Here is a 19,501-nt window from a genome sequence, read left to right as displayed (position 1 = left end):
TTTTCTATTTGTTGCCCTTGTTCTTTGTTTCTATTTTTGTGTTTCATTCTTTTTCTGCCATTCTTGTTTTCACTGAGCATTTTATATGATTTCATTTTCTCTTCTTTCCTAGCTTATTAGTTTTACTTCTTGTTTCATTTTTTTTAGTGGTTGCTCTAGAGTTTGCAATTATATTTACATTAATCCAAGTCTACTTTCAAATAATAGTATGCCATGTCACAGGTACTGTGAGTACCTTATAATAATGAGATAATACTAATTTCTTCCTCCTGTCCCTTGTATCATTGCTGTCAATCATTTCACTTATATATAAGTATATATAAGTATATAATTGTGTATATGTGATAGGTGCATAAACATATGTAATTGCATACATTTTTGCTTTTATTGTTTTGAACAAACTGTTATGTTAGATCAGTTAAGAATAAGAAAAATGAAGTTTTTATTTTACCATCACTTAGTCCTTCTTTAGTGCTTTTCCTTTCTTTATATAGATTCAAGTTTCTGGCCTATATTATATATTTTTTTCTTTTAACATTTCTTGCAAGGCCTGTCTCATTCCAACAAATTCCCTCAATTTTTATTTGAGGAAGTCTTTATTTCTCATTCATTTTTGAAGGATAATTTCACAGAATATGAAATTTGGGGTTGACGGTTTTTTTTTTTTTTCCTCTCAACACTTTACCCACTCTATTTTCTTCCTGCTTCATGATTTCTGAGAAGTTGGATTTAACTCTTCTTACCTTTGTTCCTCTGTACTTAAGATGTTTTTTTCTTCTGGCTTCTTTCAGGATTTTTTCTTTATCTGTAGTTTTCTGTAATTTAAAAGTGATTTACCTAGGTGTGGTTTTTAAGGCATTTATCCTGCTCATGTTCTCTGAGCTTCTTTGATCTGTGGTTTGGCATTTGATGTTAATGTGGGGAAATTCCTTAGTCATTTTTGTTTCAAACATTTCTTCTGTTACTTTCTCTTCTCCTTCTGGTATTTCCATTACCATATGTTACTGTATGTCACATCTTTTGTAGTTGTTCCACAGTTCTTGGATAGTCTGTTCCGTTCTTTTTTAGTCTTTGTTCTCTTTGCTTTTGGGGTTTGTAGGATTTTATTGACGTATCTTCTGCCTTAGAGATTATTTCCTCAGCTGTTTCCAGTGTACCAATAAGTTCATGAAAAGTATTGTTTCTGTGATAGTGTTTTTTACCCATAGCATTTGGGGGTGGGGGTAGTCTTTCTAATGAAATCTAATGATTTCCATCTCTGTGCTTACATTGCCCATCTGTTCTTACATGCTTTTTACTTTATCCATTAGAGCCCTTAGCATATTAATCATAGATGTTTTAAATTCCCAGTCTGATCATTCCAGCATCTCTTCCATGTCTGGTTCTGTTCCGTCTCTTTGATCGTGTTTTTGCCTTTTGGTATGCCTTGTAATTTTTTGATAGCCAGACATGATATTCCAGTAAAAGGAAGTTTCTATAAATAGGCCCTTAGTAATGTTGCTTTGAGATGGAGGGGGATGGCAAGTGTTCTGTATCCTATGATTAGCTCTCAGTGTTTTAGTGAGCCCATGCCTTTAGACTGTGAGCTTCCCAAGTATTTCTCTGTTTTTTTCCCTCCCTGCTAGGTGGGATAGGATGGCTAGAGTGAACTGATTAGGCTTCCCCAGGTTGGTTAAGCTCTAGTAATACCCAAGCAAGTGAGGCTTTGGTTAACTACTTTCCCCTGTAGGCAGACCTTATTAAGAACAGAGTACTCCCGTTTGTTTCAAGATGGTTCCTTTCCCCCTTCCCTTGCTGGAAACCCAAGGGTATTTTTCTCTGATGTTTACCGTGGGTTTCTGGTTGGGCTCCTAGAGATAAATTTCACAATATTGCAGGAGGCCCCCCCAGCCCATAACTGGGTCCCTCTGGAGTTTTTCACTCTTGAATTTGTCCACACGGAACCTCCAACAATTCTTAAATTACAGTTCAGGTTCCTCTGGCACTGGTACCTCTGGCAGTTTCTGCTCGATGAGTCTCTGCTCTGGTAAGCTGCCCTTCTCTGTATTCACCTGTTAGTCTCTCAGATCCTGCACCCTCCCTTCTCTTCTGAATCCAAGAAGAGGTGTTGATTTCTCAATCAGTTGAGCTTTTTACTTGTTACAACAGAGTGGTGATTTCTAGGATCCTTATAGAATCAGAAAACTACTTGTAGTTTTTGGTATATCTTATTGGCATATCTTGAAATTTTAATTTGTGACTTGTGTTTTTATGTATTTCTCTAGATATAAAATTGGGAAAGGTATAGTTCACAGCAAATATGCTGATAAGACTTTCTTCAATTGAGTATATAGATTCTAATTATTTTTTCATGAAAATGTAGTTTGTAGTTTGATGCTCTGTTGTTAGGTTCATATTCATTAAGATTTTGTAATGTCTTTCTAAGAAATCTTGAAGATTTCTTATGTAATGTGTGTATATATGATTGGTTAGATTTTACTGAATATACTGTTAAAAGATTGTTTTTTACATTATTTTCTTAAGTTAATGTTTTTATTTTTATTCAGTATTTTAAATACTCCAATTCATTCTCTTTTTATCCAGGTTGAAGATTGTAAAAATTTCTTTTAAGTGCAAACAATTTTTTGTTCAACTTAGAAAAGAAGTGGTGAGTAGTGATCTAATAATGATTAGTATAAATGAATATATTTATATAAATGAAGTCTTAAGAAATGAAGTCATTCATGGCCGAACTTTTAGTATGAATGAAAGTGTTACTAATATTGTTGGTAACTGCCTACTGAGTTAGTTAATTCACATTTTATGACAATGTTTATTTATTTCCATAGTGTCACTGTGGTTCTGATTCAAAGTTCTTCTGTATATATCCATTTTGCTCTCTTTCGAACTTTGAAACTGATCCCAATCATGATGTTCATTGTCAGTTGCCAAGGTCTATTCATGAGGGTGGTAACAGTATTTTATATATATTTATATATTTATGTATGTGTATATATATATGTGTGCATGTGTATATATGTATTTCCCTACTAATCTGCAGCACTTCTTATCATGTGTAGCTCATTTTATTTTAGGGAGACTGAGTGTTTAGTTTTGTTTCTAGTTCATGAATGTGTAGTATGTTTCCTCCCTTTGTGGGAATGGTGATGTCCTTTTTATATATTAAATACAACACATAGAGTTATCGTGGAAAGTACAGTGCTGGAAAGAACTTCACCTTGTTAATGATTTTATTTATTTAATCAAAATAATTTATTTTTAAATTATTTCTTATTAAGTTTAATGCGGATTTCAAGATGGTTGTGTGTGCTTATATGTGTAAAATGTATTTGAAACCTTAAAAATATTTGAGTCAGCTGCATTTTATCAGAGGGTAATGATCTAAGTGACTATGATTTATCATTTATACTCAAAAATATTAAAATTTTTTCTATAGTTTTATTGAGTTACACAGAAAAGTATACAAATATTAAGGGTAGTGTTTGGTAAGTATATAATAAATATATAATGTTAATATGTAGAACTAACAGCTTGGTATTATTGCTAATGGAGCTGATGCCCATTTGTGTTATTAACCTTCCTGAGAGGTAAATACTATTCTCATTTGTATCACCATGGATTAATTTGCTTTTTTTTGAACTTTAAAAAATGAAATCATACATAATGTTCTCTTTTTGTCTACTTTCTACCCGTAACATTGTGAGTTCATCCATATTTTTGCACATAGCAATAATTTTTCTATTGCTGAATGGCATCATATTGAGTGATTATACCATAAGTTATTTATTCTTACATTAGTGCACAGTTGGCATTTCCAGGTTGTGGCTATTATGACTAATGCTGCGAATGAAAATTTTTGTACATGTTTCGGAACATCTTATCTGGAAACTAGAGAACAAATATTTTACTTTTAATTATTATATTGGTAGAAGGCAATGTAGAAGTCAATTTTTCTAATTTTTTTCCTATTAATAGTACTATCATTATTAGCAGTAATAGTTGTGGTATTTAACATTTATTGAGGTCTTACTATGTGTCTGATAATTACACAGCTATTTTCACATCATTTAATCCTCACAACCATTCTCCGAGGTAGTATATCATTAGAAATATATTTAGCCACAGATAACATCAACAAAAGTCATCTAACAACTGATTAAAGACTGTATATAGTCATAGTCTACAGAATGATGCCTTGTTAATGTTTCTCTCTGAAATATCTCTTTACTTTTAAATACCCAAACTTTATAGAACTACTTATCTCTCAATACCACATTTTGTGTCTATTTTATACAAAATGTGGAGGGTGGATTTTATTGCAAATTTGTTACAAATTATCCAAATACAATTAGTAGGAAGTCAAAATCACACAGAATTTTTGAACTATGCGAGGTGTCAAAAGAACGTATACGATTCTTTGATGTTGCTTCTACTGAAAGGCATTACTGCATACTGCTCTGTGTAAGACCTTCTCTATCATTTTGCGTTATTTATGGAGTGTGGTACAACATGTAAACTATTAGTTAGGGCCTACCAAGCCACTGTTAAGCATAATTTAGAATTCTTTGGTGATCAAGAAGTGGTATATTAAGCATGTTCTCTTCTAACATAGTAATTTAATGTTTATACATGGGCATCTTACTGTATTTTAGTTACGGAAATATCTTTGTATCTTTTGATAGGCAAACATTTAACAGGACGTAGAAGGAAAACTAACCTTAAAAGAAAAGATCAATAACTTGGACTGTGTTAAAATTAAAAACTGTATTATCAAAAGACATCATTAAGGGAGTGAAGTAGCGCAGAACATGTATATAATACACCACATCCCTGGTTAAATATCCAACCCAATCCAAAAATATGCTACTAACTTGAACAGATACTTCAGAAACGAGAACATCCACATGGCCAGTAACATGAGAAGGTGTTGAACCTCATTAATCATCAGGGAAGTATAAATTATAACCAAAATGTGATGCTTCTATACATCCACCAGAATAGTTAATGAAAAGATTAGTAAGCGAGTGGTTGGTGAATGTGTGGAGGATACACTCCTTGTGGGAGGAAGTATATATATTGGGCATTATCTGTTGAAGATGAACACAAATATCTTACGATCCAACAGCAGAAATGCACACACATAGCAGAATTTTTTTATCCTCAAACTGGAAACATCAAATGTCTATCAATAACAAATGGATAAACTGGTATATTTATATGGTAGAATATTACATAGAATGAAAGTGACTTTAACAACCATATGGATGAATTTAGAAACATAATACTGAACAAAAAAAATCAGACCTATAGACATGTATATATGATTCCATTTATATAAAGTTCAAAAACAGGTATAAATAATCTATGGTGATAAAAGTCAGAAGAGTGATTACCTTTGCAAAGATAATCTCGTAGAAAGGGGGCACAAAGAATACTTCTGAGTTGCTGGTAATAATCCATTTCTTGTTCTGGTTGGGTGTTAAATGGTTGCATTCATTGTGTGGAAACCAGAACCGTACACTTAAAACATGTGTGCCTTACTATATTTAGTTTACTTCAGTGAAACCATTTAAATAGTAATTGTGCCAAGGTTTTAGAGAAAAATTAAAGAAATGATTCTGTTATGTTGCTGCTTACTTTAACATCTGAGTTGCATAATATTGTTCAGAAGTACTGAATGAATATTCCTATGTACTGACAATCTAGATTTATAAATTTCAAAATATTTTTAAAAGGTGTGATAGTATATCTTAAAAAAAAATTTATGGGCCAGGATTATATTTTGAAATAGAATTATAGCTAGTAAGTTTTGAAAACATATATATCAATTTTTAAACATATTTCTAACTATGTTCTAAAATAAAAGCCCTAAGAGTCATAATATTACAGAATTAGGTGAGATCCACATTTTACAAACCTTTCCGTTTATTTTACTTCTTTTTTATTGGTTAAGAAAAAAGGTACTGTGCTACAAGGTTTAGTTGTTTGTAAGGCTAGAATATTTATCTGTAGAAAGAAAACTAAATGGAGCATTAGATCCTGATGTTTTCCTGGTTTCTCTGCATTTTGTCATTTATTACAGCATGAATCTAGAGAAACATTATTGGGATTTAATATGGTGAATTACAGAGCATGCAAAAATTTGTGGAAAGCATGTGTAGAACATCACACGTTCTTCCGTTTGGACAGACCACTTCCACCTCAAAAGAATTTTTTTGCACATTATTTTACTTTAGGTTCAAAATTTCGGTACTGGTGAGTATTGCTTATGCATTAATGCTTTGTCATTGGATTTTTCCTCACTTTAAAATAAAGGTCTGTTTTAATCAATCACAGAATGTTTGTAATTCATACACACCTACTGAGTCAAAATCTCTGGAGCGTGGACCCTATAGATCAGCAAAAAATTCTAAAGGTTCTTGTGATCTAACGAGATGGAGAAACCTCTTCCGTTGACTATATTTCCAATCATTATTTTCTAAAGCAAATTAATCATATTATTTACGTTCTAGATGTGTTATATATTCCATTGTGTCTTTGTTAAATATTTATAAGAAAACTTTTCTTTGTTCTAAGACATCTTTATTTGTAAAAGCGAAAGTACCCTCTGCATGAGCATATAATTGCCAGTTTCCCTCACCATCCAGAAGAAGAATGTTCCTATCAAACCTTTTGTAAGCCAAATGACATAAAATAAAGCCATTACCATTAATTTATATGGAAAAATTATTTAGCATTTCCAGACCCCAAGAATCCCCTCTCATAGGCTTTTTTCTGATACCTTAGGACACATCTTGCTAACAAATGCACAAAATAAATCGAGATAAAGCACAGCTGCTCAAAGACACAATTCAAAGCTCTGGCGGCTTAATGCTGACATGTTGAGTGTACTTCATTGGAAGGAGCTTGGTGGGGTACTCTCACTACTTGCGGTGTGCGCAGCCTGTACAGTGGCTTGCTACAAAACAAATGCTGAATGCTGTTTTCTCCCTTTTTTTGTAAAAGCAGAGTGGCATAACACAAACTTTGAAAAAGTGGGGGATAACTGTACTTTGCTTTTTTATGTATTTGTTAAACCCTTTGTTATGAAGAGTTCAGACAGCTATTATGCAAAAATCACATTTAGTCATTGAACAGTAACACCAGATTCCTTTTCCTAAAACTGTCTTATTTATTCTTGATAGCTTTTACTTTTTCCTGAAGGAACAGTCTTTGAGGGATAATTCTAAATTTGGAGAAGTTCTGGTTAATTTTGCCTCTGGAGTTCTTAAAAGATCCATGAAAGCTAGTTTTTTAAGTGCAACCTGGTAAGAATCACAGAGCAAAGTCATTCATAATCTTCTACTAAAACAAATGTTATCCATTTCTGTTTCTTTGCTTCACAAAAGATTTTCCATCTTCAGTAAATAAAACCTTTTATCATTATGTGTTAAATTAGTTCATGTTATGTATTCATGTGGAAAATGTTGAGATGTGGCCCAGAAAAGATATATATTGTAAATCACAAACATTTATAAATGCCCAGTTTGTAATCTCAGAAAAAATAACAACATAAAGCTTTTAATGTACTATTAAAAATATATGCCCCCCCCCAAAAGCAGTCCCCAAATTCAGTGGCAGCACTTAAACAGAATTAGGAAACTTCTGACTACAAAAATGGCACAGCAGATTCTTAAATGGTGTCATGTTTAACTGTTCTGTAACCTACTAAAAGCAATTTTGAGAAAAGTAAGGTGATGCTACTCGTAAATGTAAAAATAAATAGACTGATGGGGCATCTGGGTGGCTCCATCCGTTAAGCGTCTAACTCTTGATCTCAGCTCAGGTCTCAATCTCAGGGTCATGAGTTCAAGCCCCACACTGGGGCTCCATGCTGGGTGTGGAGCCTACTTGGATGGATGGATGGGTGGATGGATGGACGGACAGACTGAGAGAGCAAGTATTAGATCATTGGTGAAAGTCGAAAAGAAAATAAAAAAGCCTTATCTAAATCTCTGGAAGGGTAAAAGAAATCTCCATTGAGAAAATAGCGTAGACCATAACAGTAGGCCCTCAATAAACTTAATAATTAATTAAGTGATCATCAGGGTTATTATCTAAGGACTACACTTATCTTTAGCAGAATTCTTCCTTCCCTCTGTCCTTGAAAATGTGACATACACATAAATGTACACACACCATTTCTCTTAGGCAACAAAGAAGTGCATAGAATGTATTAACCTGCCTTCAACGGTGACTTAGACTGGTGTCAGATACAATGAGGGAAAAATGAAGGATTTTACCCAATCTGTACCACAGCAAACAAAATCTAGTCACAATGACAAGTACAAAAGACAGTTAAACCAGTTTCGGAGAAAAATCACTGAAACAGAATGAAATTTCAACCACAGATATTAATAAAAACAAGCTAAAGAACAATCTAAGAAAAAAATATTGGCAGGGTGAGGAGCAATACCTACCATTCAGGTTATTATTGCCCTTGGGGGAATATGGCCCTAGTACTGGCAGATTTTATATTTTTAAACAGCTTTATTAAGGTGTAATTGGTGTACAATAAGCTACCGTATTTATCATCTAAAATTTGATGTTTGGGGATATATTTACGTACCTGAATCCATCACCATAATCAAGATAGCAAGCATATCCTCCCCCATTTTTCCCTTATGCTCCTCTGTAACCTCTTTCTTCCTCTCTTCTTTGTCCCCATGCAACCACTGATCTGCTTTCTGTCTCTATAAATTGGTTTGCATTTTATAGAAGTTGAAACATATATGTTGCATAGTCTTTTTAGTCCAGCCTCTTTGACTCAGCATAATTATTCTGAAATTCATCCGTGTCGTTGTCTGTATTGGTGATTAATTTCTTTTTATTGTGGAGTATTATTCCACTGTATAGATATATCACAATATGTTAATCCATCACTTGCTTATGGATATTAAGTGATTATTGTTTCCCTATTTGGGTTGTTTCCAGGTTTGAGCTATTACAAATAAAGCTGCTGTGAGCATTCATGCAGAAGTATTTATATGGTTTAACTTCCCTTGGTTAAATACCTGAGAGTGGAATGGCTAGATTACAAGGTAGATGTATGTTTAACTTCGCAAGAAACTGCCAATCATTTTTTCAAAGCAGTTCTTAGCATTTTATGTACCCACTAGCTGTGAGAGTTCCATTACATTTTCATCAGTGCCTGTTGTTAGCTCTTCTGAATAGTACAAAATTTTGATGAAATTTAATTTACCATTGTGTTCTTTCATGGATCTTTCTTTTGGCATCATATCTAAGAAATCTTTGCCTAACCCAAGGCTGAAAAGATTTATTCCGCTGTATTCTTTTAAGAGTTTTATAGTTTTAGTTCTTACACTGAGATCTGTGATCCATTTGGAAATAATTTTTGTATGTGGTGTGAAGTTTATACAAAAAAAATATATAAAGTTCATTTTTTTGCTTATGGATAGCCAGTTGTTCCAGCACCATTTTTTGCAAAGATTACTCTTTCTTTCTTCACTGAATTGCCTTTGCCCCTTTGTTGAAAATCAGTTTTCAGTATTTGTGTGGAGTTATATTTGGATTTATTTATAATTAAGTTTTATAGTAGTTTTAGTCCTCCAACTTTGTTCTTTTTAAAAGTTGTTTCAAATTTTTTAGGTCCTTTGCATTTTCATCTGAACTTTAGAACTAGCTGATCGGTTGCTACAAAAAAGACTTCTTGGGGGGGGGGCCTGGGTGGCTCAGTCGGTTGAGTGTCCAACTCTTGATTTTGGCTCAGGCCATGATCTCCGGGTTGTGGGATGGAGCCCCACATGGGGCTCTGTACTGGGCATAGAACCTGCTTGAGATTCTCTCTCTCCCTCTGCCTACCACCCAGTCCCGCTCATGCACACTCTCTCTCTTTCTCAAAACAAAACAAAACAAAACAAAACAAAAACCAAAAAAACCCCGCTTCTTGGATTTTAATTGGGATTGTGCTAAAACTGTAGATCAATTTCAGGAGAATTGACATCTTAAAAATACTGGGTTTTCAAACTCATGAAACATGGTATATCTTTATTTGTCTTTTACTTCTCTCAGTGTTTCTCAGTGTACAGGTCTTTCACAAATTTACAAGTTTCACAGGTCTATGCTAAATTTATCCTTAATTTCTTGAGGTCTTTTTTTAAATTTTAATTTCATATTGTTCACTATTAAGCAGAAATGCAATTGATTTGTTTAAATGTTGATCTGATTTCAATAGTGAGACCTTGCTTACCTCACTTACTCTAGGAGCTTTTTTGTAGCTTCCAACAGATTTTCTACCTAGAGGATAAAGACAGTTTCAATTCTTCCTCTCCATTCTGATCCTTTTTATTTCCTTTTCTTTCCTTATTCCCCCAGCTAGAACCTCCAGTACAGTGCTGAATAGAAGTGGTGAGAATAAATACCCTTGTCTTTTCCTTGTCTTGGGGGCGGGGGAAGATATTCAGTCTTTCGCTATTAAGTATGTTAGTTGTAGGCTCTTCATAGATGCTGTAGATAATGCATGTGGAGGAAGTTCCCTCTACATCTTATATCCTGGAAGTTTTTGTTAGGTTTGGATATTGGTTTTTGTCAAATGCTTTTTCTGCAGCTATTACAAAGATTATATGGTTTTTAATTTGTTTGTATGATGAATTACATTGAGTTTCAAGTGCGAACCCCACCCTACATTCCTAGGATAAACCCCATTTGGTCATGATCTGTTATCCTTTTTCTGTGCTGTTTTATTCAGTTTGCCAAATTTTTGTTTAGAATTTTTACATCTGTGTTCATGAAGGATATTGCTCTGTAGTTTTCATTTCTTGTAATATCAGTGTCAGGTTTTGGTGTCAGGGTAATTTCAGCCTCACTGAATGAGTTGGGAAGTGTTCCCTCATTTTCAATTTTCAGACAAGTTTCTGTAGTAATGGTATTATTTCCTTTTAAAATGTTTGTCAGGGGACACCTGGGTGGCTCAGTTGGTTAGGTGTCTGCCTTTGGCTCAGGTCATGATCCCAGGGTCCTGGGATTGAGCCCTGCGTCGGGCTCCCTGCCCAGCGGGGAGTCTGCTTCTCCCTGTTCTGCTGCTGCTCCCCATGCTCATGCTCTCTCTCACGCTTGCTCTCTCTCAAATAAATAAAATCTTTTAAAAAAAAATGTTTGGCAGAATTTACCAATTAATCCATCTAGGGCAGAAGTTTTGTTTATAGGAAGCTTTTGAGCAACACATTCATATTCTTTAAAGCTATAAAGCAGTTCAGATTTTCTTCTCAGTGAGCTTTGGTAGTTCATTTATTTCAAGGAATTCATCTCTTTCCTCTAAGTTAATGAATTTTTTGGCGTTAAGTTTATGGTATTCTTTTTAATAATAACGTGAGCCACTCTTTGTCTACCACATCCTAAGGAAAAAAGTGACTGAAAAATATTAAACTTACCCAGTTTGCCATTCAAGTCTGAAGCCAGTAAACATTATCAAATAAACAAAACCTCAGGGAATATAACACCTCTGAGCCCATCTGGGGAAAAAAAATTTTTTTTTTAAGATTTTATATGTAGGTGATCTCCAGCCAGTGTGGGGCTCTAACTCACAACCCTGAGATTGAGTCACATGCTTTACTGACTGAGGCTGCCAGCCACCCAGAAAAAAAACTTTTTTAAGAAAAGTAAGCCATCCGAGAGATAAGTCAACATGACTTAAGAAGAATCCTGGTAAAAGAACTAAGAATGAAGGGTAGGTCCTTTAAACATAGAACTAATCCTTGACAACTATCAGAATTATGACTATAGAACAGAATTGAAGTGTTATAAACTTTGATAAAGTAAAAACAATATAAAAAAATGAGGAAGCAAGGGACTAGTGGAAGTATGAGAATCCATATTAACAAAAATTAAGTATTAATAACACCAGCTCCTTAAGGTTTTCCTAATCTTTCTTTATATATGAATGGCAGTCTTTTTCTTTCTTTTAGTTCAAGGGAAATCAGTTTAATACTGTTTTCATTAAAAGTGGGATATGTAGCATAATTGTTCTGTGAAGAGAATTAGAGAGATGTGTTTTAGAATGATTTATACCTGCTGATAGTTGAGATTATTTCTTCAGGATAAGACTGGCTAAATTTGGGGGGTTTATTTTTTAATTTTATTTTATTATTTTCTTAACTTGGGGTTTTAAAACTTTTTCTTTGGTTTTCTGTATTGCTGAAATTACTTATAATGAGCCTGTGTTCTTTTACCAATTGTCATTTTCTCATTGTTCTAAAAATAAATATCTTACTGTCAGAATTTGGTGTTCTCAGATTATGGTACAGTTTTGCATTTTATTCTAGTAATAGTAATATTAAACCCCTAAAGAAAGTATTATGGATAATATGAAATATAAACCTTTAATGCTCTCTCGTATTTCAATTTTACCTTTATGTTTTTGTTACAAAATTCAGCTTGTTAATCCAGCCTTTTGAGTAATAGTGTTCCATTTGAATCCTCTTCACTGGTAAATTACCAGAGACACAAAAAGTCCTTTTGATTTTTCAAGTAAAAGCCACTTGAGGGAACTGGTTACACAGGTATTAGAGAGGCTGGCAAAACAAAAGGGAGGAGGAAGGCTTTAGAGAAGTAAACAGGACGACTGGGCAATGCTTAAGGATCAGAAACGTGTGTTACGTCTAGGCTGGAGTCCATAAGCCTAATCTGCTGCTCCATCATTAGAGCCGCTGTCATAGGCGGTTCTGGATCTGCCCAAGAGGTGCTGCTTTGATCAGCGATGGTACATACCATCTATAAGGTGCTGTTTCTCCCAGCATCCTATTCCCACTATTACTACAACAGCCACCAGCGTCTGTCAGTCTTCTGCTTTTGACTTCCCCTACTTTTTAATCTCCCATCAGAAAAAAAGTAAAGTAGAAAAAATTGTGAGTTGGCTAGGAAGGAACCTAGAAAATAGAGGTTGTTGGCTAGCAAGCCTCCTACAAAACTTAGCTGAGCACAGGAGGAGAATTGAGGCCCATGAGAGCTCAGTTAACATTAAATTAGTGTATATAAGTAAACCATGTTTGTTTATAGTTGTGAAAGTTAAGTTTTATGTTTGTAGTCCTTACGAACTTTTAAAACATATCCAAAACACCTTTTAATCATCAAAGTGATTAATAATCTTGTAATTGAGGTAGGAATGGCAGCACGACAGATGTTATCTGGACATGGACCTATCCCTAATAGGTATGCATTAAATGAATATTTTTTCCCTCATAATAAGCAATGGTTGGAAGTACTAGAACTTTGTAAGACTTAAAATGTTGATATATTATTTAAACTGAGAGATGGAATTCAGATATCAGAGAATCTATTAATTCCTCCACCAGCCTACTCAAATACGCACCTTTATTATCTCTCTTCCAAAATATCCAGGGGATTAAAGTCATTGTCCTAATGTGGAAGTACAAAACAATAGTAAACCTCAATTTATTACCTTGTTCACAATTGCAGGTATACTTTATCCTTCTTAGAGGAAATATATTTTCTTAAGAAAAGTTTAAAAATCATGGTTAGGTTTCTGACTTTTCCATTAAAACTTCAACAGATAGACCATTCTGTTCACATGTATCTATACTTACCCATGGAAGATGATCTTAAAATTGCTTGCTTTGCTTTAGAAACCTATATTTGGCTGTTTTTATTTGAATTAGATATCTACATACATAAATGGTTATATTTGGTATACTAGACATTTATGTCTATTCACACTTAAATAATGTGATGTGTCAAGTAGCAAATTCTCTGAGAACCAAGTTTTTAGTAACAGATTTGGTCTGAACACATTGGTTTACCACAGAGGAGGCTTAGTTTCCATGCATAAGCTATGTGCTTGCTAGACGGATCGACTTCAGGACAAATTGTCTATAGTACCCAGTTCGCAACCATATTTCTGTCCTTAGTTTCTTCCTGTATGCAAAAGTCTGGAGTTGCCTATGTCTGGGCAAGGAAGGATTTGAGGATATAACCAGTCTTCGAATCTGCGATAATTATCAGTAGACAAGAAGGAAAAGCCCAAGGAAAGAGCAAGAATCTTCAAGATTGCCCATGTTTCAGGTCCTTCATCAAGGAGTAATACAGACACTAGCTAAACCACAGACTAAACCGGTGATAGTCATTCTCAAATAAAGTACCTGAAAATGGAGTGTCTGTGGAACACGTTGTTGTTCATTAATGCAAGAGCCATAAATAAGCTTCATCCATTCAGGTAGAACTGAAATTTAGTCCAGTCTTTTCTTCTTATCCTCTGCTAGAAATTTGTCTCTTAGGAAGTCATAGTATAATCATGTCGTATGTTGTTACTTTATCTTAGAGTTCTCTCTAAGACTTTATTATTGTGCATGTTTATGTATTTCAGTGGGAGAACTGAAGTCCAGTCTGTTCAGTATGGCAAAGAAAAAGCAAATAAAGACAGGATATTTGCAAGGTAAGCCACCTCTATTTCAGTGTCTGAATTGTTTTTAAAAGATTAAAATTACTGGGGTGCCTGGGTGGCACAGCGGTTAAGTGTCTGCCTTCGGCTCAGGGCGTGATCCCGGCATTATGGGATCGAGCCCCACATCAGGCTCCTCCGCTATGAGCCTGCTTCTTCCTCTCCCACTCCCCCTGCTTGTGTTCCCTCTCTTGCTGGCTGTCTCTATCTCTGTCAAATAAATAAATAAAATCTTTAAAAAAAAAAAAGATTAAAATTACTAAAAACTCTTTTTCCAAATGTGATTACAGAATTATCACATGATCCTTTATTTAATTAAACAACAAGTTATGTTGAGGGAGTAATGAAATAATTTGTCTAGTTTATTCATTCCCTTTTTTTGTTGTTTTTTATGTGAGTGAAATTAACCCTGTGCCAAGCATTGTAGTTCTGAGCAGGCTGCATCAAGTATTATATTACGATTGTAACATTTTGTTAGAAAGTTCATTTCCTTCATTATTTTAAACATTTTTTAATAACATAATAATTAATTCCATATATTATTCAGTCCATTTCCATATTTCTTTAAATGACATTGTTAAGAAATAAGTTTATTTTTTCGGGTGCCATTTAGTTATCTTCATATTTTTAGGAGCTATTTATAACCAGTTTGCTTTTTAACAAGTGAAATGACATGGGTTTATGTTTTAGAAAACAGGTATATGAGCAGTTGATGGAGAATGGGTTAGAAGTAAGGACTTGGGGGCGCCTGGGTGGCATAGCAGTTAAGCGTCTGCCTTCAGCTCAGGGCGTGATCCTGGCGTTGTGGGATCGAGCCCCACATCAGGCTTCTCCGCTATGGGCCTGCTTCTTCCTCTCCCACTCCCCCTGCTTGTGTTCCCTCTCTCGCTGGCTGTCTCTATCTCTGTCAAATAAATAAATAAAATCTTTAAAAAAGAAAAAGAAGTAAGGACTTGGTACCAAGAGACCAATTAGAAGGTTATTACCATATTCCAAGTGAAAATAATGAAGGCCTGAACTAAAACAGTGGTGATGAAATGGAGACTAGGGAACAAATTTGGGGAGCATTTTCTATGTAGAACTAGAAGAAGTTGTTAATCAATTAGGTGGAGGTGTGTTAGAGACAGGAGTATCCAGAAAGACCATCAGATTTGGGTGACATAAAATGGACAAGGGGTTACAGGAAAGAGAACAAATTTGTATTGGAAAAAGGAGTTAAACTGGCACAGGTCTACTTTGAGATGCGTGAACAACAATCTAACAGGATTATCCAACAAATGAAAGGAGGAAGAATGACCAAATTGGTGGCAGCAAATGTTTATCTAAGAACTACTCTACTGAGCATTGTTTCAGGCCCTGGGAATACAGTGAAAAACAAATACACAGCTTAGTCCCATGGAGCTTAAATTCTGATTGGTGCAACAGGTATCTAATGTAAGAAAAGGATTGAGCCAGCACAAGGCCATGGAGCTGGAGCCCACTTGTCATGTTGGAAGAAGAGTAGGCAGGCCAGTGATGGACCAGAAAGAGCAAGGCAGTGCTAGAGAAAGTGGTTAGAGAGGAAGATAGGAAGCAGCCAGAACTTATATGGCCCCATGTTAGAAATGGTAAGGACTTTGGATTTAAGGGCTGAGATCCCCCACTGGAAGGGATAAAAACTGACTTCCATTTTAACCATCTGGCAGAGTTGCCGTGTTTTACAGTGGTAAACTGAAATATTTACAAATATCGTGATTTCTCGGATTTGCTTCAAAATAATTGGGGTGAGAGGGTTCAAGTAAATGGTAGGGAGGGAACAAGATTGACCGTGATGATGATTGTTGAATCTGGGTCCTGAGTGCAGTGTTTATTAAACTATTCTTTATACTTTTGTTTATGTTTGAAATGTTCCATAATAAAAATACGGGAGTAGAAGAGGGGGAATCACTCTGGCTGCTGTGGTGGAATCAACTGTATGGTGATGTGAGTGGACAGAAGATAGTCAGTGAATCTAATAGTGGCTAACATTTATTTTATATTTATCTGTGCCAGGCAGTTTTTGTGTATGATCTCACAATCCCCATAATTCAGTTAGGTAAATTCCATTACAGGTGAGAAAACTGAGCATAGCATGTCTGAATGATTTAACTGAGATAGTCAAGGATGTAGCAGGATTCTCATGCAGGCCTCCCAGTTCTAACCCACACTTTTAACATCTGCAGAATAGTTCTTACTGTTCTGCCTGAGATACTGAACGCTTGGCTCCTTTCCTGTCTCAGAGCCTTGAGAGATGACCTCCTTTATTGTCCATCTCCCCCACTAGAATGTAGGCTCTATGAGGGTGGGAGTTTTGTCTGTTTTATTCACTGCGTTAGCCCCAGCTCTTGTTGTAATGTATGTGGTATGGTAGATGTGTTTTAAATGAAGCAGTGGTTTTTCAGTAGAAATGGCTTACAGAGGGTAAGTCGTTAAATTAAAGAGTTCATCTGGGGCGCCTGGGTGGCTCAGTCATTAAGCATCTGCCTTCGGCTCAGGGTGTGATCCCAGGGTCCTAGCATTGAGCCCCGCATCAGGCTCCGTGCTCCTCTGGGAGCCTGCTTCTTCCTCTCCCACTCCCCCTGCTTGTGTTCCCCCTCTTGATGTCTGTCTCTCTGTCAAATAAATAAATAAAATCTTTAAAAAAAAAAAGTTCATCTGCTTGGGGTCTACTGCCATTGGAGACATAAGAATTTTAATTATAGAATTTTGCTTTTGATTTTACTTTAATTTTGCTCTTAGTCTTCATCAAAAAGACCTTCTTGTTTTGTGTTTGTTGAGTAAAAGGAGTTTTTGTTTTTTCTCTCTCCAAAAGTAGAAATTGCTTTATTTTTTGTTCTACTTATATAAGTAATACTTCATTATTTTTTTTAAAATTCCAACATGCCAATACTTATGTGGCAGGGAAGAGAGCCATGATCACAGAGACGGTTAGAGGCTTGTAAATTGTATTCGGGCCATTCTGACCCCTGTGATTTCCCCAAATGTGGGAAACTCAACTGGGTTCAAGGTTTCCCCTTTTTAAAAAAGAAAAAAAAAAAAGTAAAGAAAAGGAAATAAAGTCTAACATGCCAAATAATATAAAGAAAAATCATGACCCAACATGATTATTTTTTAAAAATTGGAGGGGGGGCGCCCGGGTGGCTCAGTTGGTTAAGCATCTGGCTCTTGATTTCGTCTCAGGTAATGATCTCAAGGTCCTGAGATGGAGCCCCACTTTGGGCTCTGCGCTGGGCGTGGAGCCTGCTTAAGAGTCTCTCTCTCCCTCTACCCCTCCCCCCCTTAAAAAATTGGTACTTACTATTCAAGAATTTGCCATGTATATCCTTACAGAGATGTGTGTGTGTGTGTGTGTGTGTATTTCATTTAAAAATTATTTCATACTTTTTATTGCTTATTTTTATCACTTCATGTATCATAGGCATTTTCTTTTATGTTGAAAAATCTAGTCATTTATGTCAGTAAATCTTTAAGCAGTGAAATCCTTTTATCCGAAACAGTAGATTTAACTTCATGATTCCTCCTTTTAACCTGTCACTTCCCTGCCTCTGGAGTTGGAGTCACTGCTAAAACTATGTGACTCTTTGCCAGTACTGTATGTCTTGAATGCTTGTAAAGATAAATAACAAATGCTATTGTAAGTTCCTTGGAGTAAGGACATTTGAAACTAAAAATTATTCAAGCATGATTTTTATGTGTTTGAATTAATAAAATTAACCTGCATTGTTTTTCTTCATTCCTGGCTTATCCTCATCCTCATTTGTCTATGAATAACCTCCCCGAGAGGAAGACTGTCAGTGAAAATGCCTTGAAGGATTTAGCTGGTCAGGGCTAGATAGCATTTGGCTGTGAAAAATTTACTTGAATTTGAATGATGTAAATCATTCAACATTTGTTCAAAATTCTGAATATGATTTATTTTTATGTCTTGTTTTTAGATTTATGAAGGAAATATTGTCATTTCTCTACTAAATATAAATATTAGCATCATATTAACGGTTATTTGGTTACTTGCTTGTTAGGGAAGGGAGAAAAGAAGAAAGTAAGAACAGAGATGCCTACTCTAATAGACTTGGCTACTGAAATTATTCAGAACCTTCCCTCTTACAGTCTTAGATACCCTTGTTTCCAGTTACAAAGTGCTCAGCTCCTGTAGGAAGGTAAAATGTACAGAAAATGTTTTTGAAATTCTTTTTCTTGAAACTTCTCAAGAATGAAATAATTTACTTCCTCTTAATTTTGTTTTAATATACAAGGTATTCAAGTTCTAAGTACTGTACTTTATTTGCATCATTTCTTGCAGACTTATAAAATCAAAATCAATATTTTTCTGATTGTTTTCTGTTAAAAATGCATCTAACAAAATACTTAGCTTTTTTCTTTTCCTAACTTAAATTTTTTTCTTGCTTGCTATTTATAAAAATAGTGAACATGATTTGATAATTAGTTCTGTAGTATGATATTTTAGTACAAACGCCAAATTGTAGATGTATTTATTAATTTAATATCACATGCAAATTACTTTATAAGTTATAGTGTTTTAATATTTTGATCATATGTGACCTTGAGAAATATACACAATTAAACCTGCATCTTAGTTCTTCATTTTGTATATGCATTATTAAAATGAGAAATTATTTAATAGGTTATTTTATAAAACAAATATGCATTGCTTAATGAATAGTAGGCTAAAATTCCAATACGAGAGCCCTCAAGTAACTGTTCCAATTCTTCTGTTATATGGAATTCCATGAATCCTCCTTTGAATAAGAAGTCATCAGCAGGGATAAAGTTGTTTTTAATGGTACTGTGTTAACGATCCTGCCATCTCCAAAAGATTTAAGCTTCTCTGGCCTTGTTTTTGTTAATATATCACAATCTTATTGTGATGACCTGATGGATATCTACCAAAATATTCTCATGGTTTTAGCAATTGTTGAGTTATTCTGTTAAATTATTAGAGAATTCTAGAGTTCTTGTCCACTTCTTAGAATTTTAGTTGGTGGTATATAGCTAGAAAAGATTTCTCCTTAA

General features: G+C 34.7%; 1 protein-coding gene across 15 annotated transcripts in view; it reads left to right on the top strand.

The window, feature by feature from the left end:
• PTPN4 (protein tyrosine phosphatase non-receptor type 4) overlaps positions 1-19,501 on the top strand; it is a 206,984-nt gene that overhangs the window by 135,317 nt on the left and 52,166 nt on the right. For 9 of the 15 annotated variants that reach the window (XM_045804102.2, XM_045804104.2, XM_045804108.2 and 6 more), the window contains 4 exons: positions 2,584-2,647; positions 6,083-6,255; positions 7,185-7,307; positions 14,378-14,446. In XM_045804102.2, coding sequence (XP_045660058.1) covers positions 2,584-2,647; positions 6,083-6,255; positions 7,185-7,307; positions 14,378-14,446 — 429 coding nt within the window. The remainder of the gene's footprint in view (positions 1-2,583; positions 2,648-6,082; positions 6,256-7,184; positions 7,308-14,377; positions 14,447-19,501) is intronic. The other 6 variants (XM_045804109.2, XM_087855536.1, XM_045804110.2 and 3 more) reach the window with 1 other exon arrangement.

This window comes from Ursus americanus, chromosome 1 (assembly GCF_024610735.1).
Source record: "Ursus americanus isolate L20-20 chromosome 1, mUrsAme1.1.p, whole genome shotgun sequence".
Lineage (NCBI taxonomy): Eukaryota > Metazoa > Chordata > Mammalia > Carnivora > Ursidae > Ursus > Ursus americanus.
The sequence above is the reverse complement of the archived record's forward strand: the minus strand, read 5'-3'. Positions and strand labels throughout refer to the sequence as shown.